The following is a 16,272-nucleotide window of genomic DNA, read 5'->3' as shown; positions in this document are numbered from 1 at the left end:
AGTCTTCCCTGCTTTTCTGAAACTATCTGGTTCATCATTTCTTATACCACAATAGTATTCTGTCACAATCATATACAAAAACTTGTTCGGGCATTCCGTAAATTGATAGGCATAGGATAACCTGTTCTTAACAAAATCATGCTGTCTTTGTAATTGCTATTTCCCTTTCTAGAAGTTAATCAACCATGTCTTTAATGATTCATTCTAGAATTTTCTCAGGAATCGAAGTTGTTTGCTGGTTTATAGTTGCAAATTATGTTCTATTCCTTCCTTACCCACTTCTACCCAACTTTTTTTTTTAGGTATGAACTAAATTTGCTCTTCTCTAACCTTGTAGTACTTCTCCTATTTCCCATAATCTTTTAAATATGATCAGAGTGACTCATCAATCAAAGAATCAATATTTCTTTGTCTAAGCTAAGCTACTTGAATTAACCAGTGGCAGCTAGATGCTTTACTATGATCTATTATTAGCCCCTTACTTATCTTGAATATTTATTTTAAATTGGCTGGTGAGTTCCCTGTGTATCCACATTAGTCTCTTCAGATAAATCCCATTTTTTCCTCCTCATTAGAGTTGTTTTTCTTTAATAAGTTGCATAAAGCTAGAATTTGAAATCAGCTCCTGTGACTTCAAGTTAAAAACAGTTTTCACTGCTGTTCTATTTACCTCACAGTATTATTGTGAGGATGACAAGAAGTAACTTTTTTTGTCAAGTAGTTAGCAAATCATGAAATGTATAAAAATTTTAATGGTAACTTAATATTTTCTCTGTTTCAATCTAGATAGAGTTCAAATATGAGTGAACAAGTATAAATTCTTGCACTCAAAAAATTTTAAATTTGTTTATCTTTATCTAGATTTCTCATGATTGATCTATTCTCACCCTGATCCACTTCTGTATAAGACCACACAGATACACATACACACACACACACACACACACACACTCATCAAGCCAAGTTAATGAGCATTTATTAAGCACCTATTTTTTATCAAGCTCAGCACTAAATGCTTTTGCATTATTGTCCTCCCACAAACTCTCCAACATTGATTTCTTCCTCCTTTCAACTCAGCCTATTTGTTAACTGTGAGTTGAAACTTCAGAATTATTTTAATTTGCATTTCCCTTATTAATGATTTCTTCACCTGAATATCATTCATATCTTTTGACTATATATCCTTTTTCTTGGGGAAAGAAGCAGAGTACATACTGATGAATATTTATACTACTAGTTTTTGTGCTATTAATACACATGATGTTTATATTAGAGGTGAATATTACTGTGTTCCCTCCCTTAAAATACAGCAGACCTTGACTATTTCTCAAATAATCTCAATTACCTACTACTTCGTTTACAGGTCTCATCTTCTTTATTCAATTGTAGGGTCCTTGAGGTTCTAGACTCCACAGACATTCATTCATAGGCCACACAAAAATGTTAGAAATAGAAGGGACTTGTAAAATTCCCTTCTCTCTACTCCTTTTATAGATGAAGAAACTGAAAACAAGAGAAATTATGATTTTTTTTCTCTTTTTTTTTTTTGGTGAGGGGTGATGGTTTAAGGCAAACAAGGTTAAGTGACTTGCCCAAAGACACACAGCTAGTGAACATATGAGGTCAAATTTGAATTCGGGTCCTCCTGACTCCAGGGCTGCTGCTGCATTCACTGTGCCACTGAGCTGTTCCATGATTTTCTTAAGGTTGCATAGTTGGTATCTGCACTAGAATGGGATTCCTGGTCTCCTGACATCCAGATCATTTCCAAATTCAGAAACTCAATAAATATTTTTAAATACCTGTAGAGAGGTTGTAGGATAAAGGAAGAAACAGGTGAGTGAAATTTGAGGGCAGGAAATATAAAACAGGATCTAGAAGGAAGGGAGGAGCTTGAAATTTTTGGGATGAGTGTCTCAGGTCAAGATAATGGCTTTATCCCTGTTTTCCATCTTATTTCTCAGTTTCTATTATTTATCATCCCATACTCATTAAGCAATCTCTCTCCTAGTTCTCTCCCCATATAAGCCACTGATTCACATCTTAAATGAAACCCCAACCTCCAATCTGAAGCAACAGGTTATAGCAGTTTGTGGATTTAGATCTGGGAAGGACCCGTCTTAGTTGAAGAATCTAACCTTCTCAATTCACAGAGAATGAAGGTAGGACTTAAGGGTCACTTGACTTAAGTCCTAGCTTCATTCTCTATGAATTGAGGTTAGATTCTTCAACTAAGATGGGCCCTTCCCAGATAATAACTAGCAGAACTAGAATGAAAACCTAGGTCCTCAGACTCCAAAGTTAGCATTCTTCTCACTGCCATGCTATCTTGAGTCCCAGCTTCAAGAAAGTCCCTCAACTTCTCTAAAGCTGCTTTTCTTCCTCAAAAAAAGTTGAAAGGCTTTATTTAACCAGATGATCTCTAAATTCCTTTCCAAATCTATTTATATACCTAACTATGCCACACCGAGCCCTTACCCAAAGGAGATCAAAGAAGGAGGAAAAGGTTCTTTATATACAAAAATATTTATAGTTGCTCTTTTTCTGGTGGCAAAAAACCCTGGAAACTAAAGTTTTCATCAATTGAGAAGTGATTGAACAAACTGTGGTTTATGACAACACTATTGTGCTATAAGATATGAAGAATAGGAAAGATTCATGAGAACTGATACATAATGAACTGAGCAGAATCAGAAAAACAATTTGTAATATCACATATAATATAAACATTTAATATAATTATATGTGATGTGTTACCAACAAAAACCTGGAAACTCACATAAACTGCTAAAGAATGAAATAAGCAGAATAGGGAAAATAATTTACATAATAACAACACTGTTACATAGGATCAAGATCATAGGAAGAGAGGGGAAAGAACACAGGGAAAAGAGGCAAGAGCCACATACGAAACTAAAGGGTGTTGTGGTGTATTAGAACATGCCCTGGGATGTATACATAGAGGCAGCTAGGTGAAGCAGTGAACAGAGTGCTGGCTCTGTAGTCTGGAGAATCTGAGTTCAAATCTAGACTTAAATATATAGATGTGTATATAGAATAATTTTACATATATATATATATGTATGTGTATGTATGTATACATATATACATATGTATGTGTATGTATGTATATATATACATATATATATATATATATATATATATATACCTATTTATGTCTAATGATAGCCATGGGAAATCAGGGGGAAGAAGAAAAAAAAGGGAGGAAAGGAAATTTATCTGATAACTTTGTTGTATTTAAAGGGAATAGCAAGTTGTACGAATTTGTGGTTTCATGTGCAATCATCTTTTTTATTGGATGTTATGGACATGTTTGTTTTATTCTATAAATTAAAAAATAAATATTCTTAAAATATGAAATAGAATCCAAGGAATCTGAAAAAAACAGGAGTAATACCTGCTTTGGCTGTTACATTAAGAATCAAAATAAATTTTTGCTAAAGGATTTTATAAATTGTAAAACAATAAAGAAATGTGTGGTTTTATAGAGGAAAAAACATCCAGCCTCAGACACTTGCCAGCTATGTGATCCTGGGCAAATCATATAAGCCCAATTGCCTCAAAAACAACAAAAAGAAGAACCTGCACTGGAATGACACCAGAATTCTCAACGAGTTCTTCCATTAATTAGTTAATTAGTCATTGTCCCTTTGTGAGTATGGATATTCTCCCTTTAAAAAGATGAAGGTCAAATTACCCTGGCATGGGTTCTGTCAATAAAAAGTTATTATAATAAAAATAAAATAAAATAAAATAAAAATATGAAGGTTGAACTATATCAGAGATTCATAGGACCTATGGATAGATTTCAGGAGGTCTGTCAATTTGTTATTTTTTTAAATATTTTGATAATTATATTCCAATATAACTAATTTTCTTCCTAATCCTATATATTTTATGTTTTTAAAAACATATTCTAAGAAGTGGGTCTTTAACCTTAAAAAAAGATTAAGATGATCCTTTTGCTGTTATGATTTCTAAGTACTCATATTCTATATTCTAAGGTCCATCTGTAACAGGCTCTGTCCATCTGTAGCCTTGTATTTCCATTTCAGCTTCGAAATTAAAGATCTGACTTTTGAACATGGTTTTCTGTGGTCATTTCCTCAATGGAAGGGTACAGGTCTCTCCCTAACTCTATGATGCTTGAGCACATCCTAGCCCACTGTTGCTTAGGGAAATATTCTCTTCCTAAGGAACGCATTTCATTCATCATGAAGAACTGATTAAGCACAGAGGGTGGGAATGAAGATTCTCTGGACAAACAACTTTGGCCACAGCATTGCCATCCCATAGACCACCATATAGAGAGAATGCTTGTAGCAAGCATGAACAGGCCAAAGAAACTCTGAAAGATCTCTGTTTATCCTTTTGAAAAGAAAAAAATTATTTTGATCTTAAAATTCATTTGTTGAAACCACAAAGAGGCTCAAGATTAAAGAAACAGACAAAATGGTCTTTAAACTCTGGTCTTTATTGTTGCAAGTTTGCTGTCAATCCTGTCTCTTGGTGGTTTAGGACAGGTGTCATCGAGGAGAGGGTAAGAGAGGGAGAATGAACCAAGACCCACCAGTGAAAGTGATATGGAGGGAAGGAGAGTTTGGATGGATCAGCCAATCAACAACAATTAGTCACTACAATCAAGGCATGGTGCTCTGAAAGGATACAAAGAAGGCTAAGACACAGCTCCTGCCCTCTCATAATTTCCCAAACTTTTGGAGGAGATTGGACATAAATCCCAGGAAAATAAAAATTTCCAATGATGTCTCAGGGCAGAGAATATTTCACCCACACAGCAGCAACATAGGGACCAGGTAGTGAGTGTTCAGAGCAAAGAACTATCAAAGTAGGCTGGAATTTTGTTTATGGAGGAGGGACCTTGAGTCATGGCTAGAAGGGAATGGAGTTGAGCAGGTCTTGTAAAGGTGAGAAAATGCAAAATGTGTTTGATAACTAGCGAGATAAGTCTGGGGAGAGAGGGATGGAGGGGAAAAGAGAGACAGAGAAATGTAAAGAAGGTGGGGGGGAGAGAAAAAGAGAGAGAGAGAGAGAGAGAGAGAGAGAGAGATGGGAGAAGAGAAAAGAGAGGGGAGAGGCATACAGGATTTGGCCTTATGGTGAAGTTTCTTGACTATCAGGTAAGAAAACTTAGAATTTATCCTGTAAGCTGCTGAGAGTCATTGAAAATTTTTGAGCAGAACGGCTTCAAACATATATATTTGACTGGAAAGTCAAATTCTCTCCTACTAAGCTTGTTAGAAATAGCAGCTCTTCACTCCAGCAAAAGCCCCACCTTTGGGACCACAGCTACCCCCTCGCGATTCTGAACATCCTACAGAGCCATAGGTTTCTTCCTCATTGTATCCAGCAGGGCCGCAGCGGGGTGGCTCGATATCTAGATGGCGAGGTTCAGATTCACGGCAGCCGGGAGAGCATGGGCACGGACATGGTTTGGGGTAGTTGCAAGGACTGCTAGGGCCACGGGATTCCATATGTGGTGGCTCCGGATGCGGGCAAGGTTCTGGGTAGGGCTCTAAACAGGGCCGTGGTGCTGGACGTGGCTCCGGGCGCGGCTCAGGACAGGGCTCAGGCTGGGGTGCGGAGCACGGTTCCGGGCGCGGTTGCCAGCATGTGCGAGGAGCTGGGAGCGGGCATGGCCTCGGGGAGGAACACGCATCTCGGAATGCACGTGGCTCTGAACACGGCTGGGGATGGGGAGAGTTACAAGAATACTGCGTACTAGAGTCCTGGTAAGTGCGTCTGATGGGAGGGATCTGAACGGGCTGCCTCCTTATGGGGACCTGAGAAGGACAGTTGGGAGAGCAAATTTCTACCCGATATTTGGGACCACACCTCTGGGAAGACCCTGAATCTGGACGCCTAGGAGGGCAGCTACTATAGCAAGGCTGAGATTGGCGTGGAGGAGTACAGTATGTATAAGAAGGCTGAGATCTGCGTGGTGGGGAGCAGCTTCTATAGGTAGGTCTGGACATGCGCGAAGGGCCACAGGGAGGAGAGCAGCTCCTATAGGTAGGCCTGGACATGCGTGGAGGGCCACAGGGAGGAGAGCAGCTCCTATAGGCTGGCCTAGACGCGCGGGGAGGGCCACATGGAGAGCAGTTCCTATAGATTGGCCTTGACTCCCGAGGGACACAGGGGGGTGAGTAGCTCCGATAGATAGGCCGCGGCTCACGTGGAGGGCTACATGGAGGTGAGTAGTTCCTATAGGTAGGCCGAGACCCACGTGGAGGGCCGCATGGAGGTGAGCAGCTGCGATAGGTAGGCCGAGACACCTGTGGAGGGGAGCAGCTCTGATAGGCAGGCTGAGACACGTGTGGAGGAGAGCAGCTGCGATAGGTAGGCCGGGATGTGCGCGGAGGGTTGCAACCAACATAGGAGGGCTGAGGTCTTCGGGGAGAGCAGCTCCGATAAGAGGACTGAGGGGGGCGGGAAGGTCCACATCGACCATAGGATTGCTGATAGTGATTTTGAGAACAGCTGCCGTAAGTTCCTTGGTATTGGCTCTGAAGGGCAGCACCGCCATAGTACTGAGATTGGCGTTGAGAGGTACAGGTGGTATAATACCCCTGAGCCTGGCGCTGAGGGCCGCTGCTGCTATAATATCCCTGCGTCTGGTATTGAGGGTAGTATTCTACGTAAGTCTGAACTGGCTGAGGAGCTGGTACATAGGTCTCCACAGGGCGTTGCACGTAGTAAGTCTCAGTACAGCACACTGGGGAGCATTGTATGTAGGAGGTCTGAACAGGTTGTGCAACTTGGTATTCTACATAGGATGCCTGGCCCTGGGGTGGGACCTGGTAGTGGATATAGCATATCTGATTGGCTTGAGACTGACTCGGGTCTGGACCCGTTCCTGAACATATATTAGACTGGCATAGGGTCTGGCCTTTTGCAGATGAAGTTTGAGCTTGGCTTACAACTTGGCCCTTTGTACAGCAAGTCTGAAGAGTTTGTACTTCACCGGAGGCCTGTTCTTTTATAGGGGTGAAAGAGGGAGAGGGGAAAAAAGAATTCCCTTTCACACAGCACTCTGGGAGAGGCAGGTAGGGCTGCTTCTGCTGGTCACACATGATGCTGACTCCAGATGAGAGTGCTCTGTGGGCAGAGAGAGCACAGGTTAGTTTGGGAGGGGGGCGGGAAGAGAAGGAATCCCAGAATCAGCTAAAATTTGGAGCAGGAAGCAGAATGAGGATCCAAACTCATCTTGCAAATGGTGAAACTTAAAGGCCAGGGAGGGAGGTGAACTCACACAGATCACTGGGTTACCAAAATAACAGAGCAGGAATTTGAAGCCCAGTTGTCTGGATCCAAAATCTGGTGCTGATCTCCACATGACAGCTCCTGAGAGCTAATCGGAGGCAGAAACACAGGGAAAGCCACACAGACACTTACCCTCTCACAAAACTGCTCCTAAAAGGAACTTAAAGGGGCAACTAGATAGTGCAGTGGATAGAGCACCAGTCCTGAATTCAGGAGGACCTGAGTTCAAACCTGGTCTCAGACACTCAACACTTCCTGGCTGTGTGACCCTGGGCAAGCCACTTACCCCCAATTGCCTCAATTTAAAAAAAAAAAAAAAAAAAAGACCTAAAACCAAATATCATTCACTGGGCTGCACATATGCCTCTCTCACCTTTCCTTTCAAAAAAGATTTTTTGGATTGTTGACCATTGTACACAACACTTTGGGCCAACCAAAACTGGAGCTCTTTGGAATTCGTATTGTCTGTGGAATGTTTTGCCTCTATGCAAGTGAATAATGGAGAGATGAAGTCACACACAGAGGCATGCACACATGGAAAAAACTGTGCTGACATACTGCCAAAACCACCCATTGAGAAGTGGAGAATCCAGTCAGAGTTATTTGGCAGCATGCACACAATAACTGGCTACTACCCAAGCAAAACATTTGTATTATAGTAGGTTTGTTTTTAAACAAACCTTTTTATTTGTCAGAGAAAATTTTAATTTACTTCAAATGGTTCTATATGCACCAACATGAAGTGGAAAGAATTGTTTTAGAGTCAGAGGAGATGAATTCAAATGCTGGTTCTTCCTTAGTACCTGTGTGACTTTGGGCAAGTCAATTTACCTCTAGATATTGGCTTCAGCCATTCATAAAATGAGGAAGCTTGAGATGATCTCTAACATCCCATCCAGCTCAAGCTGAATAATATCCACATACATCAACTAAACCAACAACTCTTTCCTTGCCCACTGCTTACAGTAACCCCCAGTTTATACCTAGGTAAAGAAAGCCTGCTGATAGTAATTCCTTTTTTCCTTGGGATGAGCTTAAGAGAATAAAAAAAAAAAAAGCATGGACTAGAAGCTTGGGGGCTAGGATGTATAAGCCAGACATATATTCATGAATATATTTCTCTTTGGCCTTACAGATGTAATGGATACATTTCTATACAGGCAAGCATTCCAGATCTAAATACATGTAGCCCCTCACCCCCACCCCTGCCCTCGCCTGTCCTAGGTCAAACTATCTCACAAAAACAAACAAAAAACAAAAACTATCACACAAAGGCAGAAAAGGCAATCATCTATTTTAGAGACTCAGAGAAAACCTCTATGGCTTATTGATCTGCCAAATCCTCCTTCAACCTTTTCTCAGATTTCTGAAACTCATTTGCTGGGCCCCAAGTCTTTCCTGTAAAAATGCCATCCCCTCAGAGAGAGATGGCACACTAGTCAGTTCACCACAGTTCTCCAAGGAGGAACTGTGACTTTATGAATATGAATGGATCCTCTACCCAAGCAGGGACCAACCCCTCTACCATCAGGTAGATGATTTTCAATAGTTGTTGTGGTCAGTGGCTATTATCCCATGGCCCAGTTTAATGATGAATCTCTTCAAACATAACACACCCATTTCTTGGACAAGAGACAGTCTGTCATAAAACAGCTTGCTTATAGCTGTCCAAATTTGATTAACTCTTCCATCTTGTTCTCACCTAACAGAGCCTATTATAATCTATGGTTACCTCCACCACTAGGATGAAACTTCAATGGAAGATTTAAGTGGAGGTTCTAATTTATTCTCAAATAAAAAATATCAAATATAAATCAATCAGTTCATCACTGCATTACCAAAGACCACCTTGGTTTTACATAAACCACCTCCCATCACCTTCCTCTGTACTGCTCTCTTCTCCCCAAACCCCAATAGGTACACTGATTCTTTCTCCATCCTCATAGTTCCCAACAGTTTTGCTGCTGTGACTCTTTGTCACCTGATCCCATCTCTCCAGTCCTAACCCAAGCCCCCTGTTCCCTATCAAAGACTTACCCTTCTTGATGGTATGTGATCACTCTGGCTGAGGAGCCTGGGCCTGGGAGCTGCTGCTTTATACAGTTCCAGCTGCCTTGGACCATGAGACAATTTATTGGCATCTGCTCCTCTCACAAGGGTGGCAGCTGAAGTCCTGGTGACAAGGACTGGCATTCCATTGGCTGGTTCCCTCCCTGTATACACCTGGGTGGGTCTGAGCTCAGGGCTGAGACTTCGGGAATAGGAAGAGACTATTGTTTCCCTCATCCTTCTTCATCTTACATGTGTTTCCTCCATTCCTGGAAGTCCTAGGAGGTTACAAACTGGCTGGGGATTACAAAGTTCTGCCATTCACCATGTTCTTCCACTCCCCACACACAAACATACAATTCTAAAGGTCACATTCCCTCTCCTATGGGATTTAACAGACTTTAGTAATTAACCAACTCCCAAATAATGGCAAAACTGGTGTGCTGGATGTTGTCTAAGCCCATTAACTCCAGTCCTATAACTGATTACTTCTTCTAGAATGGATTCCAGAAACAATTCCAGATTACAACAATGTTTCCTTGGCTAAAATGACAGGAAAAGATAACAATGAATATTGGAGGGGATGTGGGAAAACTGGGACACTGGTACATTGTTGGTGGAATTGTGAACGGATCCAACCGTTCTGAAGAGCAATTTGGAGCTATGCCCAAAGAACTATCAATCTAGTGCATACCCTTTGATCCAGCAGTGTAACTAATGGGCTTATATCCCAAAGAGATATTAAAGAAAGGAAAGGGACCTGTATGTGCCAAAATGTTTGTGGCAGCCTTTTTTATAGTGGCTAGAAACTGGAAATTGAATGGATGTCCACAAATCGGAGAGTGGTTGAATAAATTGTGGTATATGAATGTTATGGAATATTATTGTTCTGTAAGAAATGACCAGCAGGATGATTCCAGAGAGGTTTGGAGAGACTTACATGAACTGATGCTAAGTGATATGAGCAGAACCAGGAGATCATTATACACTTCAACAACAATACTACATGATGATCAATTCTGATGGACATGGCTCTCTTCAACAATGAGAGGATCCAAATCAGTTCCAATTGATCTGTAATGAACAGAACCAGCTACACCCAGAGAAGAACACTGGGAAATGAGTTTGGACCACAACATAACATTTCCACACTTGCATTTTTGTTTTTTCTTCTCAGGTTATTTTTACCTTCTTTCTAAATCCTATCTTTCTTGTGCAACAAGATAACTGTAAATATGTATACATATAGTGTATTTAAAACATATACTTTAACATATTTAACATGTATGGGACTACCTGTCATCTGGGGGAGGGGGTAGAGGGAAGGAGGGGAAAAGTTGAAACAAGTTTTTGCAAAGGTCAATGTTGAAAAATTACCCATGGATATGTTTTGTATATAAAAAGCTATAATAATAATAAAAAATAAAATAAACAACAAAACTTAAAAAAAACAATGTTTCCATTTGAATGAGTTCCTTGAAAACATTTTATCTTGTTTTGTTTTATTGCGCTTCTTTGTATCCTTAGGAGTTAGCGTAGTACCTGGCACATAGTATTTAATAAATGTTAGTTGATTGATATACTTGATTCTCTGTTGCCTGTGCTTGCTTGGCCATGTGCAAAAGGTCACATCCAGGCCTGTGCATGTTACTTGGGTCTGAGTAGGCCATGTATGGCAAATAGAATGTCCAAAAGTTCTTAGGCTTTGAACTAGTGACTCAATCTTTCATATTCACATTAGCATATAAAAAGCTACCATAGAGAAAATCTGTCACCTTTTCAGACCTGACAGTTTCCACTTCATGGGGACGGGCTGCATTTGCCATCATTTATGTGTCATCTTCATGGGGAAAAAAGGAGTTAAAAGACTGCCTAACAATTCCAGAAAAAAATGACCAAAAAATGCCACCCATAGTCAGAGAAAGAGCTAATAGAGTCTGAATGCAGAATAAATCACACTATTTTCACTTCAGTGTTTTCATAGGATTTTTCTTTTGGTCTGTTTCTTCTTTGATAACATATTTTACATGATAGCAAATATGTAACATATATCAAATTGTTCACCAGTTAGGAAGGAGAAAGGGAAGGGAAGAGAAAAAAACTTGGAACTCATTTTTTAAAATTAATGTTGAAATTGTGTTTGCTATAAAAAGAAAAAAGTATATATTTAAAAAAAACCATCTTGTTGCTCATATGGACCAGAACCAGAGCTATAACTACTAATGTGTTTTCTGATCCTGTGATTGTAAACTGAGTAAACTGTGATGGAAGAAGGGCTAGACTTGGAATCAAGAAGACCTGAGTTTAAATGCTGCCTTAGACAGAACTATATGATCCTATGCAAACCATTTCATTTTTCCTGTCCTCAGTTTTCTTATCTGTAAAATGAGAATAATAATAATTCCTACCACACAGGGTTGTTATTATGGTCAAATGAGATAACATTTGTACAATGTTTTTCAACCGCTAAAGTGTTATACAAATTTTAGCTTTTTATTATAATCACCTTCCCTACTCAGACCCAAGGTCAGCTGTTTACATCCCCTCAATACCTGAGATTAGCTAAGGGGGAGGTACTGTAGCTGTCCACCATGTCATGTGTCCCCTATAATATATGTTTGGAACCACCTGTGGTGTGAGATAAGGAATAGAGAAAGAAGGTATGAGAAGTGTCGACTATATATGGCTCTGTCACAATGTGAAGCATTAAATTTCAATGAGTAGAGGGAAATGCGGGTTCCATTTTAGATGCTGAATCTTTGGAGAATACAATGATGAAAACCAGTACTAGACAAAGCTCAGATACTAAGGAACACTGCAACTTCTTTCATTTTTGGGTCCTTGGAACTTCAGTAGAAACAAGAAGGGGAAGGGATGGAAGAGGCAGAGGTAGCCTTCAGTGGAACACTGGGGAAAAACCATTTCACTGACTTGCATAGGAAAATAGTCCTGAGTTTTTTTAAACCAATCCCAAACCGTGAAACAGAGGATTCTTCCTTCTCTAACATAAGATCATAGAAACCTAGAATAATGGATGGCTTAAAGAGTAGAGGTTAAAGTGGAACGTTCCCCAAATAAGAAGAAAAACAATTTTCTTTTTCTCTTTGGAATGCTTGTTATGCTGCATTATTTTTATGGAGGCGCCAGGTTTTTCCCCAAGAACTTTCTTTGTTATAAGGAATCTGGAAACTTAATAATTCTTCAAAACCCATTGTTTTATGTACATTAATTTAGGTTTGGTTCCTTTTCAATGATAATCTCTCTCACACACATATATGCATGCACATGGATACATACACACACACACACACACACACACACACATATATATATATATATATATATATATATACATACACACTGGAATATAATAGCTTTCATTTTCTGACAGATATTATTATGAACTTATATATCTATATATGTATGTGTGTGTGTATATTATACAATGCAGAAGGAACTGGCAAACAAGAAACTCCAAATTGGGCTACAAAGAGTCAGACACAATCAAAACTGAGCAAAAATAATATATCATACAGATATGTAAAGAAAGAAAGGTGAAACTGGAATAGAGTTACATCTGAGTGGAGATTAAAATAGTTATAACTCAGCTCTGACACTACTGTGCACCCTTAGATAAGGCATTGAATCCTTCCAGATTTTATTGGCAAAATAAGAGAGTTGGATTATCAATAGTGTCAAACTCAAATAGAAAGGGATTCAATTAGCATTATCTATATTGTATCATATTTTTATTTTCTTAAACATTTCTCAATACATTTTAATTTATTTGGACCACACTGAAAAGGACCACACTCTGGACTACATCATCTCTAAGATCCTTGCCTCCTATGAGCATTCTACAATCTTATAATCCTCAATAGAAAAAGAGCTATGTGATGAAGCTAGATACGTAAAGATAATGAACTACATAGATAAAGATGGAGCTAAAGAGGAGAGAGATTTTCTAGAGGGAGAGTAGATACTTTTTAATTTCACTCAATTCATGAAACATTTTAGAGAGGCAACAGGGAAGATTGGATAGAATGATGTATTTAGAATCAGAAAGAATTAAACTGAAATCCTTTCCCTAACTCATATTAGTAGTTTAACATGAGCAAGTCACTATAACTCTAAGCCTCAGGTAAATTCCTAAAATTTAGCTGTGAAGTTATAGACTTGTCTGTGTAGAGTTTGCATACCAAGAATATCACAGATTTTCTTACCAACGAAATGACAAGAAATTACCTGAATAACTTTGTGTGTGTGTGTGTGTGTTTGCAAACCTTGAAGTGCTATATAAATATTATTGTTATCATCATCATCATTATTATTACACAGGATCCCTGATCTTAGACTTCAAAGTCTGGCTAGAAAAATAAGTTTGATATACAGGAAACTACAGAAAACAACACAAGATGTATTACCTGGTTTTGGGGTGGAAATATTTAGATTTATGGTGAAAAAAATATAAGAAATTGAAAGCAATTTCAATTGCTTTGGAGGTGGAAAAGAATCAATATATATAGTTCAGTGACCAAACACAATTCCAGAAGACCAATAATAGAACTGGGCTACCTACCTCCTATGGAGTCCAAGTACAACAGAAAGAAACACATTTCTTTTGATCATGGGCAACTAGGGAATTTGTTTTGTTTGACTACCTATTTTTGTTTCAAGGGTTTTGTTTTGTTTTTTCTTTCTCCACTGAGGTTTGGGTAGGAAGGACATAAAAAAGATTTTTGGTTTTTTTATTTTTTTAAGTTATATATGTATATATGATAGATATGCAACAGTGAGAAATGCTGTTGATGTAGTTTTAGAGATAAAGAGGTGTCTGATAATAAAAATAGAAATGAAGGTAAATTATGTAGGAACAGAACACTATATAGAGATCCTTAGAGACAGAAATATAGGAATACATAAAGAGAAATCATGATCAGTAGACAAATATAGAATACTAGCCATGTGGACAAATAGAAAATAATACAGAAGAAAGAGTCCAACAGAGAGAAAACAAGAGAGGCAGGGAAGGAGAAAACATAAGAAAGAAAGAGACAAACAGAGAAAAAGAAATAGAGAAATAGACCTCTATATTTAGAGCCTGCCTTTGTCCATTGCAAGTCCTCCTTCCCCAGAGACATCCTTCAGCCCCCTGAGATATTCTTTGCTCTTGGTTTCCATCAATGCTAATAATCTGCAAAGTCTGGATTCAAAACCAATTCATACACCTTGTGTTGTTTTCGGTGGTTTCCTATTTATTAAACTTATTTTCCTAAGCAGACTTTGAAGTCTAAGATCAGGAAACCTAGCATTTATATAGCACATTAATGTTTGCAAATAAACATTTAAATATATACATATATTTGTATGTATATGTATGTATAATAAGGCACCTAGAATAGAGTGCTGATCTGGAAGCAATAATGCTGAATTCAGAATCTGGTCTCAGAAACTTACTAATTGTTGGACATTGAACAAATCAATTAGATTGCCTTTTTCAGTTTCCTCATTTGTAAAATGAGGGTGATAATAGCATCTACTACCCAGAAATCTTATGATGATAAAATATATATGTATATGTATAAGTGTATATACATATACATATATATATATAAACATCTACCTACCACATAGGTATTTAATAAATCTTTGTTAATTGATTGGTTGTAAGCAACTGTCAAGACCTATCCCTAGCAATTCTGGCACTTGGGACAAAATATCAGATTCAGGGCAATCTACATGAAAGACAACCTTTGTTAATCAATCCCTTTGTGGGACTGGGAAGGAGATTACAATAAGGAAGGAGAAGAGGTCTTGAAAATTCTTTACCTTAGAACTCAAACCCCTCACCCCCACTCCAGACCCAAAGACCAGTGAGAGGAGAGATCCCATGAGGTTGCCCTACTGCAGGGGAGGAGATCTGAGTCTGTGGGACACCTTGAAGCCACCTCTGGAGAGGTTACCACTGGAATAAGTTAGGAGACAGACCTTGGAGAAGTTCACCTCAGGGGAAGGATATGTGATACCATCTGGTAGCTTCCTGTTTTAATTAATTATTCTTGTCAATGAGGTACTAACTCAGTTGTTTCAGCCCATTAGCGAGAATAAGTGCTGTCAGCATTCACTATATAATCTATGCATTGCAACAATATCCCTATTGCCCTCTCCTAGTTACAGCACCATCTCCAGCCCTCAAGGAGCTTACCTTCTCCTTGGGAAGACAAGTGTGATGTAGTTCAACGGAACACACATAGAACAATGTCAGACTGACAATAAGATTCTGTGGCATGCGCCATAGGTATCATAGAAGCTCAAGGGAAGGAGAGGTCAGGGTAGGCTAAAGCTAAATCTCGTTTTTAACATAAATTCTTTGGGGACTTTAAAGGCAATTTTATTTTAATCTGTGCATACCCAGCACCTGGGACAGCGTCTGCCACACAGTAAGATATTAATTCATGACTTATGATAGAGACAATAATTATGAGTACTACAAGGTATCTTATAATAGATGGAATCCTAGGAACATTTCTTTAAATTGAATTTTTGTGAATTAAATTACATTTTCCTATTGATTTCTATTACTTATCAAATTAGAGCTATGTTTCCCATAGAAAGGATGGAAATTCAAAACTAATGTTTAACAGTCTCACTGAATAGTGTATTAGACCCTCCTTGTTATATATTTATTCCAAACTCTCAGACAAACTGAGACCTAGGGAAGACCTTAATTTAGAAAGACCAAGGTCACCCTTTATATCTGGGGCCAAGTCCAGCTGTCTTGACCTTTGTATTGACATTGTATTCAGATGATTCTGGAGGAGAGAGTGAGGCTGATGACTTTGCCCAGGCCTGCCTCACTTAAATCCAATTTATACACAAGTCAAAACAGTACCTCATGATGTCATGGATCTTTCTGAGAAG

The 16,272-nt window shown here is 38.9% G+C and overlaps 1 protein-coding gene across 1 annotated transcript; it reads right to left on the bottom strand.

Moving 5' to 3' along the window:
- Positions 1–4,474: 4,474 nt before the first annotated feature.
- Positions 4,475–15,545, bottom strand: KPRP (keratinocyte proline rich protein). Its single transcript, XM_012550309.3, has 3 exons — positions 15,340–15,545; positions 9,340–9,629; positions 4,475–7,137 (listed from the first exon to the last, which is right to left on the bottom strand). Exons 2-3 carry the CDS (start codon positions 9,441–9,443, stop codon positions 5,277–5,279), a joined length of 1,965 nt encoding a protein of 654 aa, XP_012405763.2. The 5' UTR covers positions 9,444–9,629; positions 15,340–15,545; the 3' UTR covers positions 4,475–5,276.
- Positions 15,546–16,272: the final 727 nt, after the last annotated feature.

Source organism: Sarcophilus harrisii, chromosome 4 (genome assembly GCF_902635505.1).
Source record: "Sarcophilus harrisii chromosome 4, mSarHar1.11, whole genome shotgun sequence".
NCBI classification, from domain to species: Eukaryota; Metazoa; Chordata; class Mammalia; order Dasyuromorphia; family Dasyuridae; genus Sarcophilus; species Sarcophilus harrisii.
This window is presented reverse-complemented; position numbering and strand designations above follow the sequence as displayed.